Source organism: Lates calcarifer, linkage group LG17, assembly GCF_001640805.2.
Source record: "Lates calcarifer isolate ASB-BC8 linkage group LG17, TLL_Latcal_v3, whole genome shotgun sequence".
Classification (NCBI taxonomy): Eukaryota; Metazoa; Chordata; class Actinopteri; family Centropomidae; genus Lates; species Lates calcarifer.
This window is the reverse complement of record NC_066849.1, coordinates 7859615-7879727: the sequence shown is the minus strand read 5'-3', so window position 1 is coordinate 7879727 and position 20113 is coordinate 7859615. Positions and strand designations below refer to the sequence as shown.

The 20113-nt window shown below is 40.5% G+C and overlaps 1 protein-coding gene across 6 annotated transcripts in view; it reads left to right on the top strand.

Moving 5' to 3' along the window:
- Positions 1–20024, top strand: part of ddr2a (discoidin domain receptor tyrosine kinase 2a) — a 31047-nt gene extending 11023 nt beyond the window's left edge. Inside the window, exons 2-17 of one of the 6 annotated variants that reach the window (XM_018670342.2) lie at positions 3782–3895; positions 11236–11338; positions 11970–12201; positions 12517–12664; positions 13354–13456; positions 13988–14171; positions 14270–14510; positions 14770–14835; positions 16009–16145; positions 16312–16528; positions 16631–16863; positions 16955–17082; positions 17204–17401; positions 17496–17730; positions 17917–18066; positions 18139–20024. In XM_018670342.2, the coding sequence (XP_018525858.1) occupies positions 3814–3895; positions 11236–11338; positions 11970–12201; positions 12517–12664; positions 13354–13456; positions 13988–14171; positions 14270–14510; positions 14770–14835; positions 16009–16145; positions 16312–16528; positions 16631–16863; positions 16955–17082; positions 17204–17401; positions 17496–17730; positions 17917–18066; positions 18139–18270 (2589 nt within the window). In that variant the 5' untranslated portion in view covers positions 3782–3813 and the 3' untranslated portion in view covers positions 18271–20024. Of the gene's footprint in view, positions 1–3781; positions 3908–11235; positions 11339–11969; positions 12202–12516; positions 12665–13353; positions 13457–13987; positions 14172–14269; positions 14511–14769; positions 14836–16008; positions 16146–16311; positions 16864–16954; positions 17083–17203; positions 17402–17495; positions 17731–17916; positions 18067–18138 lie in introns of all 6 variants that reach the window. The other 5 variants (XM_018670343.2, XM_018670340.2, XM_051077292.1 and 2 more) reach the window with 5 other exon arrangements.
- Positions 20025–20113: the final 89 nt, after the last annotated feature.

Here is a 20113-nt window from a genome sequence, read left to right as displayed (position 1 = left end):
GCAGTCTTTTCATACTGATGTTAAACAATTTTAAAGTCTCTGCAATTAGATATTCTTACCACACAGATAATATGTGCTGAAACTTGTAGTTGTATACAAGGTAGGAAAAAAGCTTTTATCTATTTTAAAGCAATGTTAGAGTTAAGTGTATGTGATTTGTACTGTACTGAAATGGACGAATGGAAAACGACTTGGTGTTAGTGTTACATCCCTGTCACAAGTGGAGGAGGACATGTAACATTTGGTTTGAGGGTGGTGCCAGAGGAAAAGCCATGTTATTGCCTAAATTAAAAGACTTTTTCTTTATGTAGTAGCCATTTTAGGACACATTAGACTCCACTTGTTAGTCTCCGCTGTGTGTTGTCAGATGTGACTGAGCTTTTATCTGTGTTAACTGTGTGTTGTCAAACTGGGCTCAAAGACCACCAGCTTCAGCTGTCAGGCTCAGTGTGTTTGTCCTGAACACTCTAAGCCTGGATAAGTTGAATTTGATGAAACCGGATGAAAGATGAAAACTTAAGTACATCTAACTTAAAAACTTGAGGGTACTTTAGTATTACTTTAGTAGTAGTATTTTTAGTTCAATACACTAAATGACAAGTTCATTCAGCTAATTGCTTTTGCAAAGTCAACTGCTTTGCACAATTATTGCACTTAACACCCTTAAGTTAAATGCACTAAATTCCAAGTTGATTTAACTTAAAATAGCTTACAAGGTTAATTGTTTTGCATAGTTATTACAGTGAATATCTTTTTGTTTGATGCACTTAAGTCCAAGTTGATTTAATTCAAACTCACGTGTAATGTTCATTTATTTTCCCAGGATAGTCCATGAGGACTTGATCCATGTGTTGAACTATGAACACGGTCGCGGTCATGAGCATTTATGTCTTGTCATGCATCAAAATCTCGCAGTACTTTATTTTGATTTTTCTTTGCACTTACAAATGGCGTTGTTAAACGTAAACGTTTCTTTCTTTCTCTCTTTCTTTCTTTCTTTTTGTTTTTATTATCTATCTGGTTGTACATGCGGATGAATGAGTATGTGTAATCTATAATATAGAAAGTGAAAAAAAAAAAACAAAACGTACCTATAGTTTTAAAAGCAGATGGTCCAGTACTCTGTAACTGCGGGCTCTCATAACTTAGTGGATTGAAAAGAGTGTGGCGTAACAAAAACATAGACATTTAAGGTCATTTGACTTTGAATTATTCATACATTCGCCAATGTCTATAGATTAGTTGAATTTACTCAGGATTGTATAGTAATGGTATCTAACTTAGATTGTTTAAGTGTATTGCAATTACATTTTTAAGTAAATATAAAATCCAGTGAATGTCCTAATGCTACATTTAGCATGTTCATGTGCTAACAACAGCTTTATAGCATGCTATGTTTACACTGATCTCAAATTAGGTTCAGAAATATCCTGCCATGCACTAAATTATGACAAGAAGTCAAAGGGGGCACCAAAGTCAAGAGAATTCTTCATCTGGGAACCATTTATATCTATGCTTTTATGGTAATCAATAATAGTTTATTTAATCTGGACCAAATATGTTGACGACCGAGAGACTGGCCTCCATCCCCAGTTATGGCATGCTTTGCTAATTGGTGAGCAGCACTGTAACATGTATGTGATGGATATGTGTAAATGAGCTAAAACACCAGTATGGTCCTTTGCGAGTCTCTGAATGTAGAACCAAAGGTCAGTTCTCCTCCCCTACACAAGACAAGCGGCCTTTACATAAGTGTTTTCCAGCACATGGTAAACATATTTCTGACCTCCAAATGCACACAAGCCATCAGGTGTTTGTGTTTCATTAGCTATGAAAAGCCAAGAGGAGTTAAGCTTAGTAAAGGAGTCTCAGTGGGAAGTGGCTGTAACCTGAAGCTGCAGGAAATGGAAGTAAGAAAAAGCAATGAGATTATGCGTGAGGGCACAATGAAAGAGGCGAGTCAAGTTGTAATTAAAGTCACAAAATTTGTCAACACTGGTCGCACGAGCTCAGTTTGAGGTTGTTTTTACTTCAGGTTTACTTTCAAGGTCTGCTTGAGCTTTTGGTTTTTAATTCAAGAAAAAAAATGTGTTATGTATTCAAATGCACATGTCCAATCACTGTAGCCCGGCAATATGGAGAGCTAAGGAAACAGTTTTTTAATATCAGGTATCATTTTAAGAGTAAAGCAGAGTTAAAAGAGAGTAAATTTGGGCATGTACTCAAAATCAACAGGTCTGGAGGTGTTTCCCATAGACAGAGTGCAGCATATGTGAACCTGTATTTCATATATGTCAGAGGTTAATTTGGACAGAGGTTGATTGGAGTGTTAGCAGACAGAGTTGTTGCTGGTGGAGATCCCCTGCTGAATATAAGCAACAAGAAAGAAGCAGAGGCCTATGTCAGACAGTGCAGCCACTGACAGCTGACTGAACAGCATGTGAATGAAGACTGTAGTCCACAGTCTCTTCCTATTGTCCAGACCAAAGTGCTACAGCTCTGAGCGGCCTGCTGCTGATTCTTCTGTTATTCCAATGGGGAGATGTCAGGGAAATGTTGGTTTTGGCTGGTGATGAAGACCAGGAAACTTCTGACACACACACACACACACACACACACACACACACGCTGAAGTTTCTCAGTGAAAATTCCCACAGTGCTCTAGTAGTTTTGTTTTGTGTCATGTGTAATTGGGTTTAGATAACCCTGCTTCGGTGATGTCGTTCAGTGTTTATATTGGAGCCTATTGCCTGTACAACAATAAAGATACAAAATCATTAAACAGGGGCTAAAATATTAAGTAAGCAGTAAAAAACCCTCTGATACAGATGTTTCTCTCATCTGAAATGTGCCTTTATAATTATGTTACATAAGGTGTAATTAACATGTGAACAATTAAAACAAACCTCAGTTATATAACAGAGACTTTGAGCAACAGTAAAAGTCCCACAGTTGGTTTTTCCAAGAAGTTAACTCGGTCACAATCAGATAACTACATAAATCCATTAAAGTGAAACAAACCTCAGTTAAGTGGAAACTGATGTAGGTGAAACTTGCTGAAACTAGTCAATGAAACCATCCATTTACGTGAAGGTGCCAAAGATAACAATTCCTTGTTAAGTCCATTATTTTTTTGTATGCTTCTAGAGATAGGAGATGAAATCATAAATGAAGTGTGGACTGAATCTAGTTGAAACTAGTTGTTTTTCTCTGCCGTTGGACTAAGTGGTCAGTTGGAGGCGGCTTGTTGGCGCTGCGTCTGTCCAGCTGAAGTCATGTCTGTGACTCAGTGTCTCAACGTCTCTTTCCTCTCTTCATCCATCATTTTTCATTTCATTCATTCATCATTTGTTCCTACAATTAGTGTGCATTATGAAAAATTATTAAATAAGAAACAACTCTGCACTTGAATTGCATATGAACTGAGACTGCTCTGTCTTGTATGGCTGATACTGAAATATCACCACAATTGGAATTTAATAGGCCTTCTCTCTTAGAGCGATAAAGCACTAAATAAATGGAAATTCCACTGTTAGGTGGCAATTATTATGCCTTTTATTGAGAGAAATAAAAACATGCTCCCAATTAAACTCCCATTTTCCCCTTATATATCTAAACAAATGTTTGGTTCCCATGAATACAGAGGAGTAACTACAAAATAAAATGTGCTCATGCTGCAGCTCACACACTGAGTTATTTTTAACTGTTGCAGCCCTGTGGTCAAACTATATATTAAACTGTATCACTGACATTTGTGTAACTTGTTGTTTCCATCTTTCAGATCGGAAGCCTGTCTCTGTGCATGTGTTTGGGATGAAGCACCTGTGGGACATTCACTTCCTCCTGCTCATCCTCCTCTACCTGATAGGAACCGTCATGTCACAGGTCAACCCAGGTATGAGCCACAGTAAGAGTGCAAATCTTCATCTTCCATTTTGAGGGTCTGAATGTCTGTATTCAAGTCTCAGACTATAATGAGATCATATTCAAGACTTTGTGAATACTATAAAATGACTTTTGTGAGTTTTGGGTGGTGTTTTTGGGTTTGGTGCTGCAGTTCGGTAGTCCAGACTGCAACTGATTCAGATTCTGGATAAGTGCTGCTTTGTGGGAGCCATGTGGTCCCCTCTCTCTGGTTTGGCCTCTTTGATCCCAGCATGCGCGTCTTTCTCCAGCTCTCCCTCCAGTGTACGGGTGGTTTTTGTGATGTCAATGAAAAGGGACCAATAATTTTTTTACGAGGAAATAGAGTAGCAACATTTGGTGGGCAGAGATGGAGTCAAAACAGGAATCAAAGAGAGGTTTTTGGTTATTGTTGAAATAGTAGAAATACAGCAGATATTTGCCAGTAAAAACCCTGAACTGGCTACTGTTTATGATTTTAGTCTCAAAGCCTCTGTCATCAGGCTGAGTTTTCTCTATTGTTGAAAGGATAATGAATGAATATACTCAGATTTAAAACAGTTATTAATGATGGTTTTGTCAAAAAAGTTTAACGCAGAGCCCACAGGTCACACTGACTTTACTCTGCCAAGTAGTGCATAAAAAGAAAAAACAGAAAACAGCAGTGGAAAAAAAAAAAAAAAATGCCCAATCACTTCCACATCCTCCTGCCTTATTCCACCCCACTTCCACTTTCAAAATAAAACGTTTGACATTATGTTCTGCTGTGATTTAAAACTGTAAACCCAGCTACATTTTGAGAGAGTTTGAAAATAAAAGCAAACATGAGGTCATGACAACAGCCATATTTAACTCTGTCCTGAAGGGGTTTTCTGCTCTGCTTCAGAGGGAAAACTACAAACATTACATTTTTCAGATTTTCAAAAACAGCTGTTTTCCAGAGCATATATCCATACACTGAATCATACTCACACACGTAAACACACTCTCCAATCTGGCTTGCCCTCCATTCATATGTCACGTCTTTGTGCCAAAACTAACAGTATAAAATAGAGTTTTATAAGGAGTTTAAAGAAATCAAGCGAAGAAATGGAGAATGTGACGTAGAGATCACAGAGTGTTTATAGAGGGAGTTTTCAAGTAAAATAGTGTGTTCATGCTGTGGTTGCTTTCATGCATATGTCTGTATATGTTAAGAGCTACATTTCTGACCTATTTAACCAGATGTTACTGTAACATAAGATGCTTTTTACATTTGAGGTTTTATACACAATCTTAGGTCTTGTTCCATTTAGCGTTCAGTACCAAAAAATTTAAAGCATGAATATTTTACGAGACATCTTCTCAACTACACTTAATTAAGGATTTAAGTGTTTGACCCCAGTGGGACATCTCCCTCTCGGCACTCTTCTTTCCGTTTTTTTTTTTTTTTGTGTGTGTGTGTGTGTGTGTGTGTGTGTGTCTGTGTGTGTGACTGTGTGTATGTATGTGTGTGTGCCTGCTCACATGCATATACCCTCATGCACACGCATGCTGTGGATCCAGCTATCCCACTGGAGTCTGTGGCTAATGCATACCAGACATTCTGACAGCAGGAAAGTCCATTGAAATCAGCTCTGTCTTTCTCCCCGGCACTTGTGTGTGTTTGTGAGTGTATGTGTGTGTCTATGTGTCTGTGTGAGTGTGTGTGGTGCATGCTTCCCAATGTTTGACCACTCATAAGTCATGGAAAGGACTGTTTGTACATCTGATCATGGTCAAAGTTCAACAAGTTCACCATTTAAGACAATGTATCTAAAATCTGACCCAAGGGATTTCTCCTCTTAGAAACCACCAGTGATCACCTCCAGTGTCACTGAAAGCTCAAAATCTCAACCTGCTCTAATATATAGAGGCAGGATATATCCACCCATATTTCTGTCTAATGCTTTAGTTCTGCTGCAGTGAGAAGAAGGTCATTTTTCCACAGTCTGGAAATATTCATGGCTGAATTTAGTAGAGCTGAGATGTAGAGTGATGCCAACTTTCCCCTGTTTAAAATTCCCAAGCAATGGAGTTATACCATCCCTGTCTTTCCCATTTTACTCGTGAGTGGGCGAACTTTATTTCACTGTGGAGAGCGAGGGGAAGGTGTGGACATGAGTGCCGGCCCGGGCAGAGCAGCCAGCTATCACGCAGTATTATTATTGTGTAGGCTTCTTCACGTGTTGTTTTGAGTAAATCCCAAATGAATGAATGAACAAGTGAATGAATTAATGCATTGGAACTTTCTCACTCAATCATCCAAATCACATATCACTGTAAAGTCAGACTATTTAACTTCCCTATCCTCCTTCCTCTCAATGAAAAGTTGAATTCATAAGCAATAAAACGCATTTTTTCTTAACTCAGGTTTTGCTGCTACTGACTTACTCTTAGGCCAGTAGCTTCTGATGGCTAAAGCTACCTAATGTTAGCAGTTCATTGACATAGCATAACCTTTTTATACTTGTGCTATTGTTGCACTATATTTTATATAGCTTATATTGTGTTATCACAAATGTTGAACAAACCATGAGTCGCCTGGAAACATGTTTGCTGTTTTGTGCTTGTGTTTCACTGTTAAGAGCAGCTGAGTGAATGCAACTTTAAATCAGTAAAAATAGATTTCATACACTTTCATACACACAGTAAATATTCATTTGGAGTCGAGTGGATTCTGATATAAGTCTAATATTTTCTCTCCTTTTGACTCTGTTTTGGTCTCAGAAGTAGAACAAATATCTGGCTCTTTAGCTGTAAAATGCGGCTAGCTAGTGGCTAATGATCATTTATCAGTGCTTTTTCACTGATGAGAGCTGTGAGAGTGAAGCACAACATTAAAGCTAGAGACTGTAAAAAACAAAACAGTGAGCTAAAAGGTGAAGAGGCGAGTGATAATTCAGGTGTGGGTTATAAAAAATACAGATCGGTGCAGCCTTAAAGCTACTGACTAACAAGGATCTTGAACTGATCTGATCCTGTAATTCCACTTGTGGCCACAGTGGCTGCTGTTCAAAGAGTTACAACCTAAATGAAGTAGTAAATTCATAAGAAACAACCAAAACTGGCCCTGACATATAATGGACAGGTATTATGTAGCAGATGTGAACAGCAGCTTGCGTGACTAAACAGCGTGTGTATGTGTGAGTGCATTTGGAGTCAGCGGTTGGACAGCAAACACAACAGAACAAGCCTGCCTTTCAGTAGTCAGGGTGCGGTAAAAATCAAGAGGTGAGAGAGGGGGTTTGGTCCGTTACTCCTTCATCTGTCTCTCTCTCTCTTTCTCTCTCTATTCCTTCACCACACAAGGCTGGTATTTTTCCACCTTTTTCTGGAGTGATATTTTTAGATGCTGTGGCCAAACGTGAAACCTGATGGGTGGTGTGTGTCTGTGTAGGAAGGGGGGTGGGTTTAAATCTGCGTATGTGTGCATGCGTCTAAATTCACACACTCAACTGCCCCCAGAGCTCACCCCAGGGGTCATCTCTGAGTGGGTTGGGCAGATAAATAAACACAGCAAAAACCAACATTTGGAAGAGCGGTCATACATCCGGCACAACACACTGAACCCACTTCTCTCTCTCTGACTCTCTCTAGGATGTGGTTAAAGACTCTGATAATGACTCCTATTTTCATCAATTATGTCCCAGGCAATTGCTGTGTTTTCCCCAACTGGTGATGCTGCACTGTCTGTGGTCTGTGTCACTGTATCTTTCTGGCAAGACTTAATAGAAAAAAATACACAACTTATGTCACCACCTCATACCACACAGCACACACATAATGACCCCAGCATTCCCCTAAGAGTCATTTTGGCCTTTAGACCATGTTTCATCCCTGTGTGGAGACAGAGGAAGTAAAAGAGGAGATGCTGCCATGTGCTCATCTCATTCTCTGCCTGTTTACACTCTTCACCTCTGTGTGAATTAGACTCTGCTGCCTCTCATGAGTTCAGGAACGCCAGCCACCTCAAACCCCATAACCTCTAGTTTGCCTGGGGCTGCAGCACCAACACTGTAACACGAGGACAGATACAACATTTTAGCCACTAGATGCCAAATATTATCATTCCAAATGTTCCACTTAAAGGTCAAATATCGACATTCTCTGTCATCTTATCCTGCCCTGATTTGATTTTAAATCATCTGTTGAAGATCTCTGTTGTTGCACTTGAAGCGGGTTCTGACGATTTGTGTTTTTCTACAGCGATCACACGTGCAGTCTGAGCGCCGCACCTATAATTGAAATGGTTTTGTAATTATATAGCCAAGGATACCGCTAATATGCTGAGAATATGAGATGAGTGAGATGGTTTCGGTTGATGTGGTCTGCTTATAGCCGAGGTGATCCGGTGTGAGGAGAGACAGGAGTGGAGCGGAGGGGAGGGGTGTAAACAGTAAGGGATAAATGGTGAAGAGGGCAGCGTAGAAGAAAGGTTAGAGAGGACAAGATGAAAGGAGGACAGAGGAGGTGAATGTAGACATCTGGAACAGTTTTTGTTTGTAAGCTGTCACTGTGTCACTGCCAAGACGAGGCCCGCGTGCGTGTGTGTGGTTACATCCACGCTTGCTTTTTACTTGTCTGGAGAGAGAGAGTGTGTGTGTGTGTGTGTGTGTGTGTGTGTGCGTGCGTAGTCATGTGAGCGGTGTATCAGGTCATCAGTCCCAGTCCCAAGCCTTCAGGGGTTTCCACATCTTGACTTTTAAGCAAATATTTGGAGGAGATCAAGAAAAGAGGAAGAGAGAATCACAGGGAAAGAAAAAGGAGGAAAGAAAGAGCAGGAGAGGGACAGAGAAGGCCTTGAACCTCCAGCTCTGCTGTTGCTGGCATCTTCTCAAAGGTTTTTCTGTGAGACAAGGGGCCAGGCGCACAGGGTCAGACTCCCTATAACTTCACTTCAACTCCAGCTCCACTGAAAGCCACAACCCAGTGCTATCAAATACACAGAAATCTAATTTTTCCAAAGGCTCTTTCATCCATAAGGCTACCTAGCGGTCATATCCTGTTAGGTGGAATTATCAGTGTTAGGCCAAAACAACCCAACCCTGTAGATAACACATGATGGAAAAGTGCCCTTTTATTTTTATCCTAGGAAACACCCAGGAATCAGTAAATGCATTCTTGTAAAAGTTAATAGATACCATGTTGGCTGTGTCATGCTCAGTTAGCCACAAACCCGCTGAGTCTTAATGAGATGATTTTCTAAATCACAGCATTAACTTTAATCAACTCTCGCTACTGAAGGCGACAGAGGAAAAGAGAGAGAGGAGAGACCACACAGGAGGAGAGGACAGACAGGAGGAGACAGAAAAAAGGAGGATGAGGGGGTGGAGGGGCACGCAGGAAACGGAGGGCATATTGCTGCTATTGACCACACAGTGGGGGCGTGATGGGCTTGAACCAGCCAGTTTTACCACACCACACACACACACACACACACACACACACACACACACAGTAACTAACTCCTGTGCATGTGCCTGATACCAGCCCTGTTTGGACTGGCAGAGACACTGAATGGATCCAGCTTCTTATTACAATAAAGCAACCACAATTTGTGTGAAGAGTGTGTATCTGCTTGGATGTGTATATATATATGTGTGTGTGGAGTCCTCTCATACCACCACCCCACTGCTTCATCCAACACTATCCATCACATTTTGCTCGTTTCTTGACAGGAGCTGGGAATTAAGTAGTTCTGTCTTAGAAATGTCTGAGAGCGTCTGGTGAATGTTTGAGTATGGTTTCAAATTTTCAGCACCCACCAGCACTGTGGTTGGTCTGAGAGAAGTGAGTGGAGCTGCGTGTTTTTTAGTGTGATAATCCAGGTAAATACCAAGGGTGGAAGGATTACTAAAATATCCTGCTGTCATGTACCTAATCATTCATCAAGTAGAAGTAAAAATGTTTTTAAGTAACAGATACCCTGCTCCATAAGATGGGCCACTGTAGGATCCTGACACCAGAGTTCAGTATCAATATACCCTACCAGCTGGCAGTGGAGGAAGAAATATTCAGCGCTTTTACCTAAAAAAATAAATAGTTAAGAGATTTTGAAAAGTGGCCTTTGCTTATGTGCTTTCTTGCTGAGAATTAAACTGATACTTCTCTCTTATCTGTCCATCACTTATGAAACTAGAGCTAAAAGACAGTCAGTTTAGCTTAGCATACATGTAACATGGAGTTTCATCTGGTTGCCTGGCAACCTCATGGTGACAAGACACACTGAGTCACTTTGTCTGACCAAGAAACAGTCCCACAACATGGCTTTTTGTATGGGTTTAATAAACTAGATATAAAGTGTTAATTAGTGAACTTGAGAGGTTCTGTTCGTGGATGTTTTAGGTTTTCCTAAGTGCTAACTTAGCGGCAAGTTAGCACTTAGAGGCTAATGTTTTCACGTTGCATTTAGCCAGCGTGCAGCTAATGCTATAGCTATTAATCTGATGTTAACTAATTGTCAACTAATTTATAACAAGAAAGAAAATTTCCCAAAATGTCAAATAATTCCTTTAAGTAAAAGTAGGATTGTGTAAAAAAAAAAAAAAAAAAAAAAAAAAAAGGTAATTTGCAAGTTGCTATGTCCTGCATGCAAAATATTACTCAAGTCAAAATATGAAGTTAAGTATTAACAGCAAAATGAGGCCGACTTAAAATATAAAGGTAAAGGTTATTCAATGTATTGTATAACATCTTATTTCATATCCTTATTTTTAAAATCTGAAACTGAAACTAAAATTATCATATGAATGTAGCAGGTTAAAAACAGGACAATATTCCCCTCTGAAATATAGTGGAGAAGCCTGAAGAAACAAAAAATTAAGGCATTCAAATAACATACAGGTTGCCTACATATTATACTGCTGTGCTTAGTTACTTAGTTTCCCAGTTACTTTCCATCACTGCCTGCTGGTTCATGTCAAGTTCAGTGATACAACAAATGATGGACAGATTTTTCCATGAGAAAAAGTGGAACTAAACCAAAATGTCAAATTTTCCTGTATGTGTAACAGTTTAACCAAAGGTTTTTCTGTAATTCTGTCTTTTTTAGAACTACATAATCAAAACTGGACTGTTAGTTAAAGTAGAATTACTGCCTTCAGAGTATATTCAAATGTGCCTGTAAACAAAAAAGCTACTCTTTAAGGACAATGCTTGTAATTAGTAACTTGGGAAACAGTATTTATGGCGGAACAAATGGAGGATGTTCATCCCGTGGTTTTTCGCTGACCTTCATTATGGTTTCCAAATTCATCCGTTTATCTGTTTACTTCCTCCTGCCTTTTAACCAAATGTGTTGTTGTGTCTCAGGTGTGTGTCGGTATCCTCTGGGCATGTCAGGAGGGCAGATACAGGACGAAGACATCTCTGCTTCCAGCCAGTGGTCCGAATCCACTGCTGCTAGATATGGCAGGTATGTCTTGCACACACACACACACACACACACACACACACACACACACACACACACTTCACAGTATGTTTACCCTGATAATGAGTGTGTGTGAGTGGTTTATCCTGTAAGGTGCCTGTGCCTGTTTATTTGCAGTAAACCACAAACTGGGGTATCAGTTCTACTTACACCGACATGATTAAGGAAGTATATGTGTGTGTGTGTGTGTGTGTGTGTGTGTGTGTTTGTGTGTGTGTGCATGTGCGTGCATATGTGTGTGTGTAGAAATACTTGGGTGGCCTTCAGTAAGTATCAGGATAATGATGTAATACACTTTCCTCATCCATCCTGGCTGTGTTTTCAGTCTCACCCAGCTCCCCCTCTCCCCTGCCAGCCCCTTGCCCAAAATTAACACTTAAAGATGAATATACGACGCAGGTTTTCACTGAGGTGTTTTTATAACAGGCTGTAAGAACTGAAATCCACCACCGCACTCACTTTTACTTTCCTCTCACCTTTCCCTCTCCATCCTGTCCTAGTTTTTCTTCTCCCTCGCTCTTTTCCCTTTCCTGCTGTAATTCTAATATGAACATCCACCCGTCGTTATTTCATTTTCCCTCCTTCCCTTTTCCATTTGTTTCTCTTTTACCAGGTTGGACTTTGAGGAGGGCGATGGCGCGTGGTGTCCAGAGATAACAGTCGAACCAGACAGCCTGAAGGAGTTCCTCCAGATTGACCTGCGTTCGCTTCACTTCATCACCCTTGTGGGCACCCAGGGTCGACACGCGGGAGGCATCGGTAATGAATTTGCCCAGATGTACAAGATTAAGTACAGCCGTGATGGAAGCCGCTGGATATCGTGGAGAAACAGGCAGGGCAAGCAGGCAAGTCAACCTATCAATCAATGCACTTGAAGGGGTGTAACCCAAGTTTTTCTGGGTTGGATGCCACTGTGTAATATTTTAATAAACTCCTGATAAAGATTCACTGTCTTCAGGTCATATTTTTATGGCCTGGTCATTGCTTTTACCTTGTATGACTGTTTATAGAGATAATAGAGAATACTGAACTGAATCAATATTTTTTATTATCTATCATTGATATAAAGAGGCCATGACTTTTATCATGGCTGATTTAATCATTCTCAATCATTAGTGACTTTCTTTGTGAGGTCAAGGTGTGTTCGTTTTTACGTGCAGGTGATTGAAGGAAACAGAAACGCCTATGACATAGTACTGAAGGACCTCGAGCCGCCCATCATCGCTCGCTTTGTCCGCTTCATGCCCGTCACAGACCACTCCATGAACGTCTGCATGAGAGTGGAGCTCTACGGCTGTGAATGGCTGGGTAAGAGGTGGAAGGGGAAAGACTGATGAGTGGACATGTAAGGACTGATGAAAGAGGAAGTGAGGAGCAAAGATCATGGCTGAGCTGAGGTGCCAGTCCTTGACTTTGAGCCCATAAAGATAGAGAGGATCAGCTGATTCTCTGCCATCTTTTTATTACAAGCCCTGTTTGCCCTGTTAACACTGACGTGCACTACAATAATCAGACAATTGACAAAATGTTGAATAACCACTTTGAGCTACTGTTTCCAGTTACCCCCTATGTAAACACTTTGTAACACTTTTTGCCTGTGTGCGTGAGGTCCTTACACACCCTGTTACTTTGTTTTTTTTCCTTTTATTCTCTCTCTTTATCCTCAAATTTCAGATTCCCATGTTCAAAGTCTCAGGTTTAAATTTGGCTCTACATGCTAATCTAAAATGTATTTTGAGTTCTTTGCATGTCCTTAAATTTGATCAGCTGATTTGGTAGAAGATGTAGGTTAGGTTAGTTATTTGATTACAAAAAACATTTTTTAAACAATATAATATGCCAGAAAAATTTCAGTGTAATGCAATTTGACAATATTATGAGAGTAAGATGAAAATCTAACTACAATGCAAACAACTCTTGGTTTGAGTGATGAGTTTTCTGCACAGCAAAAGTTTGGACAAAGATGATGGATTTACTGAAAAAAATCTGCTTCACAGATGGTCTCGTGTCATACAACGCTCCAGCAGGAGAACAGATGACCTTGCCTGCTCACCCTGTTTATCTCAACGACTCCGTCTATGATGGAGCTGTCATCTACAGGTGTGTGTGTCTTTGCTTGTTTCGTTATTCCCCCCTCGCCAACTTAGCTCTTCTGTTTTCACACACTGCTGCCCTGCTTCATCATTTCTCTCATCCCTCGTCAGTACTTTTCCCCCCTCACCTTGTTGTTGCCCAGTCACCATGGTGAAAGCAAAGAGACAGACGGTGGTGAGTGGGTCATGGTGGTTTACTGTTAGGCAATACCTCATGGGAATGACTGAGTCAACCGTCCTTACAAAGTTTCAAAACTGGAATGAACAAATCAAGGTCTTTTATTGACCTTGGTGTTGGGATTATGGCATGGTGAATAATGTCCTCCATGACACAGGCCTCCTTTTCCCTGTCAAGGAAGTAGTACAGAGAGAAAAGAAAATGGCCCGTATTACAATATCACAGCCAAGAGCTGAAGTGAGGAATTAGTTTTGTAATGCTGCCACCTAGTGTTGAATGGTTGTACCATTGAAAATATCTTGACAGAGGTGATGATGCTTTGAAAGTCAAGATATTTTTCTCTGCTTTTGTTTCTCTCAGTATGACAGAGGGCTTGGGCCAGCTGACTGATGGTGTGTGTGGTCTGGACGATTTCACACACAGTCACGTCTACAATGTATGGCCTGGGTATGACTACGTGGGCTGGAACAATGAAAGTTTCCCCAGTGGATATGTGGAAATCATGTTTGAGTTTGACCGCACACGAAACTTTACCACCATGAAGGTGAGATCCATGATAATACAAGCTGATCTTTTTCACCGGTGTTCAGTTGTACATCTCTCATCGACACTAAAACTCTGCCCCCTGTGTACCATGTCCAGGTCCACTGCAACAACATGTTTTCCCGGCACGTCAAGGCTTTCCGCCAGGTGGTGTGTTACTTCCGCTCTGAATCAGACTGGGAGGCCACGCCGCTCTCCTTCAGCCCTGTGGTGGACGAGAAGAATCCCAGCGCTCGCTTCGTCACCGTCAACCTGGCCAATCACATGGCCAGTGCCATCAAATGCCAGTTCTACTTTGCTGATGCCTGGATGTTGTTCAGTGAGATCACCTTCCAGTCAGGTAAAGACTGAAGAACTGTGTTTACAATGTGTAACCAAAGTACACAGTTTGTTATTTACTTGTATGTATGTAACTGTGTATCATGTTAAGTTTGATGAGCTCAAGTGGTGCTTATGTTGTATCTGATATCCAAACTATATTACTGTATACCTAAGGATCCAGATTACCTACTGAAAATAAACTATACAGTCAGTTTTGATGTCGTGATTTAATGTCAACAATTAGCGTCTGATCAGCTCTGTGCTATCTGCCCTTTCAGACACAGCCATGTACAACACAAGTCTGGCTCCACCCAAGACAGGACTGCCACCTAACACACAACCAGGTTAGTCACTGCAACACACCCACACATCTCTACTACTAATGATAGACAGGAACGGGATTCAGTGAAGTATTCTGCAACATGCATGACAGTTAACAATATGGCATATGTTTTTGTCCAAACATTGCCAGACAAATACAACATATAAAACATTATCCATTCAACTTATTGTTGACATGTAGTCATCAGAAAAACACTACTTTTGTCCTTCAACCATAAAAAAAGAGAGAACTTTTTATGATACTAATAATGGCCTTAAATTCTAAGCAGTTGTTAAATAATGTAGTGTCTTCACACTGGAAAAGTGGTGAAATAAACTGTCCTCAAATTAGACAGCATGAATACTAAATTTTAATACAATTATTATGTGCTGGAAAAATCCTCAAAATTAAGTATTAAAACTTTAGAAAACATTTTGCTCTGTCTATTTTTTGATGTTTACTTTGCAGATTGACTGACTTGTGTCATTGCTCATATTGCATAACTTCCTAAAGTTAATATGTTGATATTCTTGTATACTAGCTGCTAAAAGAGTATGCTACAGTATTACCACTGGTATGTAGCACATACTATATAGAATTAGCATGTAGCATGAATTTGGGACACACCTTATCACTTGTCATAGCAGGTGAAAACAGGTGTTCCTAATAACATAAACAATGGCTCAGTTCTATTCAAGTGTTTCAGTAAGTCATGACAGTGAGTCAACATCAACAACACCAGGACTCTGGAACTGAAGCTACTTAATGCAGTGCAGCCAGCGTGTATTTTATTATTTCAAAATGTCAAAATGTCTTGTGTCAAAAAAACCTTCAGATTTCTCACACAGCAAAGGTTTCAACTTGTTGTAGCAGGAAAGTCGTGGGTAGAGCTAATCTCAATAACTAGCTCTGCACATTTAGGTGTGTCAGTAAATCATGTCAGTGAGCCAGCATTCACAACAGCAGCACGGTCACACCTTAATGGAAGACAACTACGATTAATGTTACACCTGTCAGACAAGTTAGAAAGATCTGCTCTGTGCTTGACCTACACTTAACAAAAATCTCTTTACTTTTTGGAAGTGAAAAACATAATTCAGTCTGTTCAGGCCTATTTAGATGTACTGTATGGTCCACCATATCCACATGCCGCATCTCCATCATTAAAAGCCGTATCTTCCTGTTCCCTCCTCAGAAGATGATCCCACCCACAAAGTAGATGACAGCAACACCCGAATTTTGATTGGTTGTTTAGTGGCCATCATCTTCATCCTTGTGGCCATCATTGTCATCATCTTGTGGAGGCAGGTGTGGCAGAAGATGCTGGAGAAGGTGAGCTAATCTCTGATTGATTAAAATAGAAATAAAATGCATCAGGCAAACACCAGCCCATAAGATATTTGTGTAGATTTTGCATATGTTCATTGAGATTCTTGAGTTTTCCTCTGGGAGGTGGTCAGATCTGTTCTTTCACCCCACCCCACGTCCTTTATTCTAGGCTTCTCGACGGATGCTGGATGATGAACTAACTGCTAGTTTGTCAATACAGAGCGAGACGTTCGCCTACAACCACAACCACAACCAGTCGAGTACAACCAGCGAACAGGAGTCTAGCTCCACCTATGAGCGCATCTTCCCCCTCGGCCCAGACTACCAGGAGCCATCACGCCTCATATGTAAGCTGCCGGAGTTTGCGCAGAGCTCAGAGGAGCCTGGTAGGTGGACACACAAGTCTGCTAACACATACACATGTCATAATAAACATACGCAGCAACTTGTGGACATTCCTAGTTACAGTGTCACATATTGTGTTCCAGCTTCTACCAGCACAGCAGCATCTAAATCCACGACAACTACTGTAGTCCAAGATGGCGTCCCTCACTACGCAGAGGCAGACATTGTAAACCTGCAAGGTGTGACTGGAAGCAACACATATGCCATCCCTGCAGTGACTATGGACCTACTGTCGGGGAAGGATGTTGCAGTGGAGGAGTTCCCGCGAAAACTGCTCACTTTCAAAGAGAAGCTGGGAGAGGGCCAGTTTGGAGAAGTACATGCTCTTTGCCAATCATCTACAGCTTCACCTAGAGCTTCAGATGAGCAAAGTTTTAACTTTAACATCTCCCCTCCTCTCCTCTCAGGTGCACCTGTGTGAAGCAGAGGGAATGCAGGAGTTTATGAATAAGGAGTTTTTATTTGACATCCCTGAGGAGCTGCCAGTTTTGGTGGCTGTGAAGATGCTCCGTTCAGATGCCAATAAAAATGCCAGGTACTGATTCTGGGTGTCTCTTGTAGTCTCTAACCTGAATAATAAATTTGAAGTTAATGTTAATTCTGATTTGTATCATTCCAAAATCATTGAACTTTTGCGTATGCTTTTGTGTTGACAGGAATGACTTCCTGAAAGAGATAAAGATCATGTCGCGTCTCAAGGACCCTAACATCATCCGCCTCCTGGCTGTGTGCATCTACAGCGACCCGCTCTGCATGATCACAGAGTACATGGAGAACGGAGATCTCAATCAGTTTCTGTCTCGTCACGAACCTGAGGGACAGCTCGCTCTGCTCAGCAACGCGCCTACAGTCAGGTGAGCGAGTGGCTGCTGTAAAAACACATTCTCATGTTTGGTTTATTTTTTACCTTCTCAGCCCATGACACTATCTCCTCAACCTCCTTTCCAGCTTCAATAATCTGTGCTACATGGCCACTCAGATAGCATCAGGGATGAAGTACCTCTCCTCTCTAAACTTTGTTCATCGAGACTTGGCCACGCGAAATTGCCTTGTGGGCAAGAAGTACACAATAAAGATAGCTGACTTTGGCATGAGCAGAAACCTGTACAGTGGTGACTACTACCGCATACAAGGCAGAGCTGTGCTGCCTATACGCTGGATGTCATGGGAAAGCATCCTGCTGGTGAGGACTTCCACCTGTATTACAAAGAAAATTCTTTTATATTTTCCTGACGTTTATAATCATATTTGTTGAGCTTTGCCTGTGTATATGTATATTTCATGGAATTGAATTGGAATTGAAAAATAGTACACATCTGGAGGTGATATATGAAAACATGCTTATCACTATTTACACTGTCTTGTGCAGGGTAAATTCACCACAGCTAGCGATGTGTGGGCCTTCGGGGTGACCCTGTGGGAGATACTAAACTTCTGCAAAGAGCAACCCTACTCTCAGCTCACTGATGAGCAGGTGATAGAGAACACAGGGGAGTTTTTCAGGGACCAGAAAAGACAGGTGAGTGCCGTCACACACATTTCACCTGCATTATAAAAACCAGCAAATCCCCTGACTTTATGTTTTTTTCAGATCTACTTGCCTCAGCCAGTGCTGTGTCCAGATTCACTCTACAAGATCATGCTGAGCTGCTGGAGGAGGAACACAAAAGAGCGGCCCTCTTTCCAGGAAATACACAAAGCCCTCCTGGAAATACAGCCTTAAGCCGGGGCCATATTTAAGACAGTGATTCCCAGTCTGCTCATCTGAGGAAAAACGGTGCTTGACAAGAGTATCAGACACACTCCAGGTCCAGGCTGTCTTGTTTCAGTAGAGAAGCAGGGTGAGAGCCACCTGTGTGCTACAAGCTATGATTTGGGAAACACTGTTCCACGGACTTAACACACTACAAAGATGGACTACCAGAGACATTTTGTGTGTGTGTGTTTGAATTTAATTAGCACAATCACATTGGATAAGTTGATTTATAGACATACAGGTATTCTTAGGGAAATCCATTCTGTTTTATAATACACCAGCCCTGAAACTTACACAAACACGATTAAAGTTTTGTTGTGACTCATGTTGCAGAAACCAAAATTAAAATGTAGCAAGTGACATTCGGCACTTTTGAAAATATATTTTAACTTCATTTGTTAATATGAGTTTCAATTTCCCATGTCACGGTGTTCGATAACAAACTTATGAAAAGTTTTTGAAGAACTTTCTTGTGTTTTCTCTTGGAGGACTGCTTGAATGTAGAAGGGAAAAGTGCAGCAAACCATTACTGTTCTGTTTCATTATATTTCAAGTATTTCATCTCAGTTGCTCAGACAAACCCCACACGTTTTAAATAAGAATATCAAGTAACTCAGTTGTTCTCATCTCCCTGCGGTTTTTCCTACAGTGATTTGACCATGACGTGTATATGACTGTGTATTTTCAATAGATAAGTCTAAATCTCAAATATCAATATTTTGTATTTTATATTTATATGTTCATATGTGTTTGTTCTGTTTATGTTTTGTTGATATATTTGTGTATTAATATGCTCTTTAAGTTGAGGTATGTGGAGTATCATATTTTATTTGACTCAGTAATTATCTCAGTCAAAAAGACTACTTCAGAATACTTTTTTCCCCAGTGCAAACTGCAAAATCAGGAATTCAGGCTGTGTGTTGCCATGTGCTATGTTGGTTCAATGGTATGTTTACAGTCTGTGTCATTGGAAAGATGTTAGTGTGCTGTGGATGTTGAACAAGATAGAGAGAAAGTAAATTGGGAATATTCACTTTAGTTTAATTGGGATTGGTGTGACTGCTACACATCACTTTCACATTAGTTTAGTTTAGGTCTAAAAACTATGTAGTTATCAGCAGTCAGATTGCTCTTTCTATTATTGATGTATGCTGGATCCTTTCTCCATCTTTTCTATTTGTTTTTCCATATGGAATAATTCTGTGTTTTACTTAAATAGCTTGAACTTCATACTGCATACCACTGTTTCATTTACAGGCTCTGCACTCTTATCAGAGGCCTTTGTCCCACTTACCTCGCACATTAAAGACACTCATGTCTGCCCTCGTACACGCTGTCTCAACCTTTACATGGAAGTTGCTCTTATCTTTTCGTACTTTGCAGTCTCAGCAAATAAATCTGTACAAATCTGTTATGCTATATATGCAGTATTTGGTTTGGAGACAAATGTGGGTATTTGTGAAGCGTTTGGTGATTCTCATTGAATGAAGAAAGAAATCTTTTCATGGCATTTACAATCCTCTCTGTGTTAGAGATGAATTGGAGGCAGATATATAGCTGTAAAAATGTTACTGCACCCTGACGAAATTTCATAATTTGTTTAGATTTATTACATCTTTGTACTCAAATGTTTATTTCTCGGTGCAAATTGTTTTTATATACGTTGTAAACAAAAGCTGTACATTGACAGACAAGATACAAATAAAATTTAAACAGGGAAATGAGCTCCTGTCTTATTCATAAGAGTTAAATATTTCAAACCTTGTGGGTGGTCCTTGACTAATGTCCCGATGATATTGGCTGGGTCCTG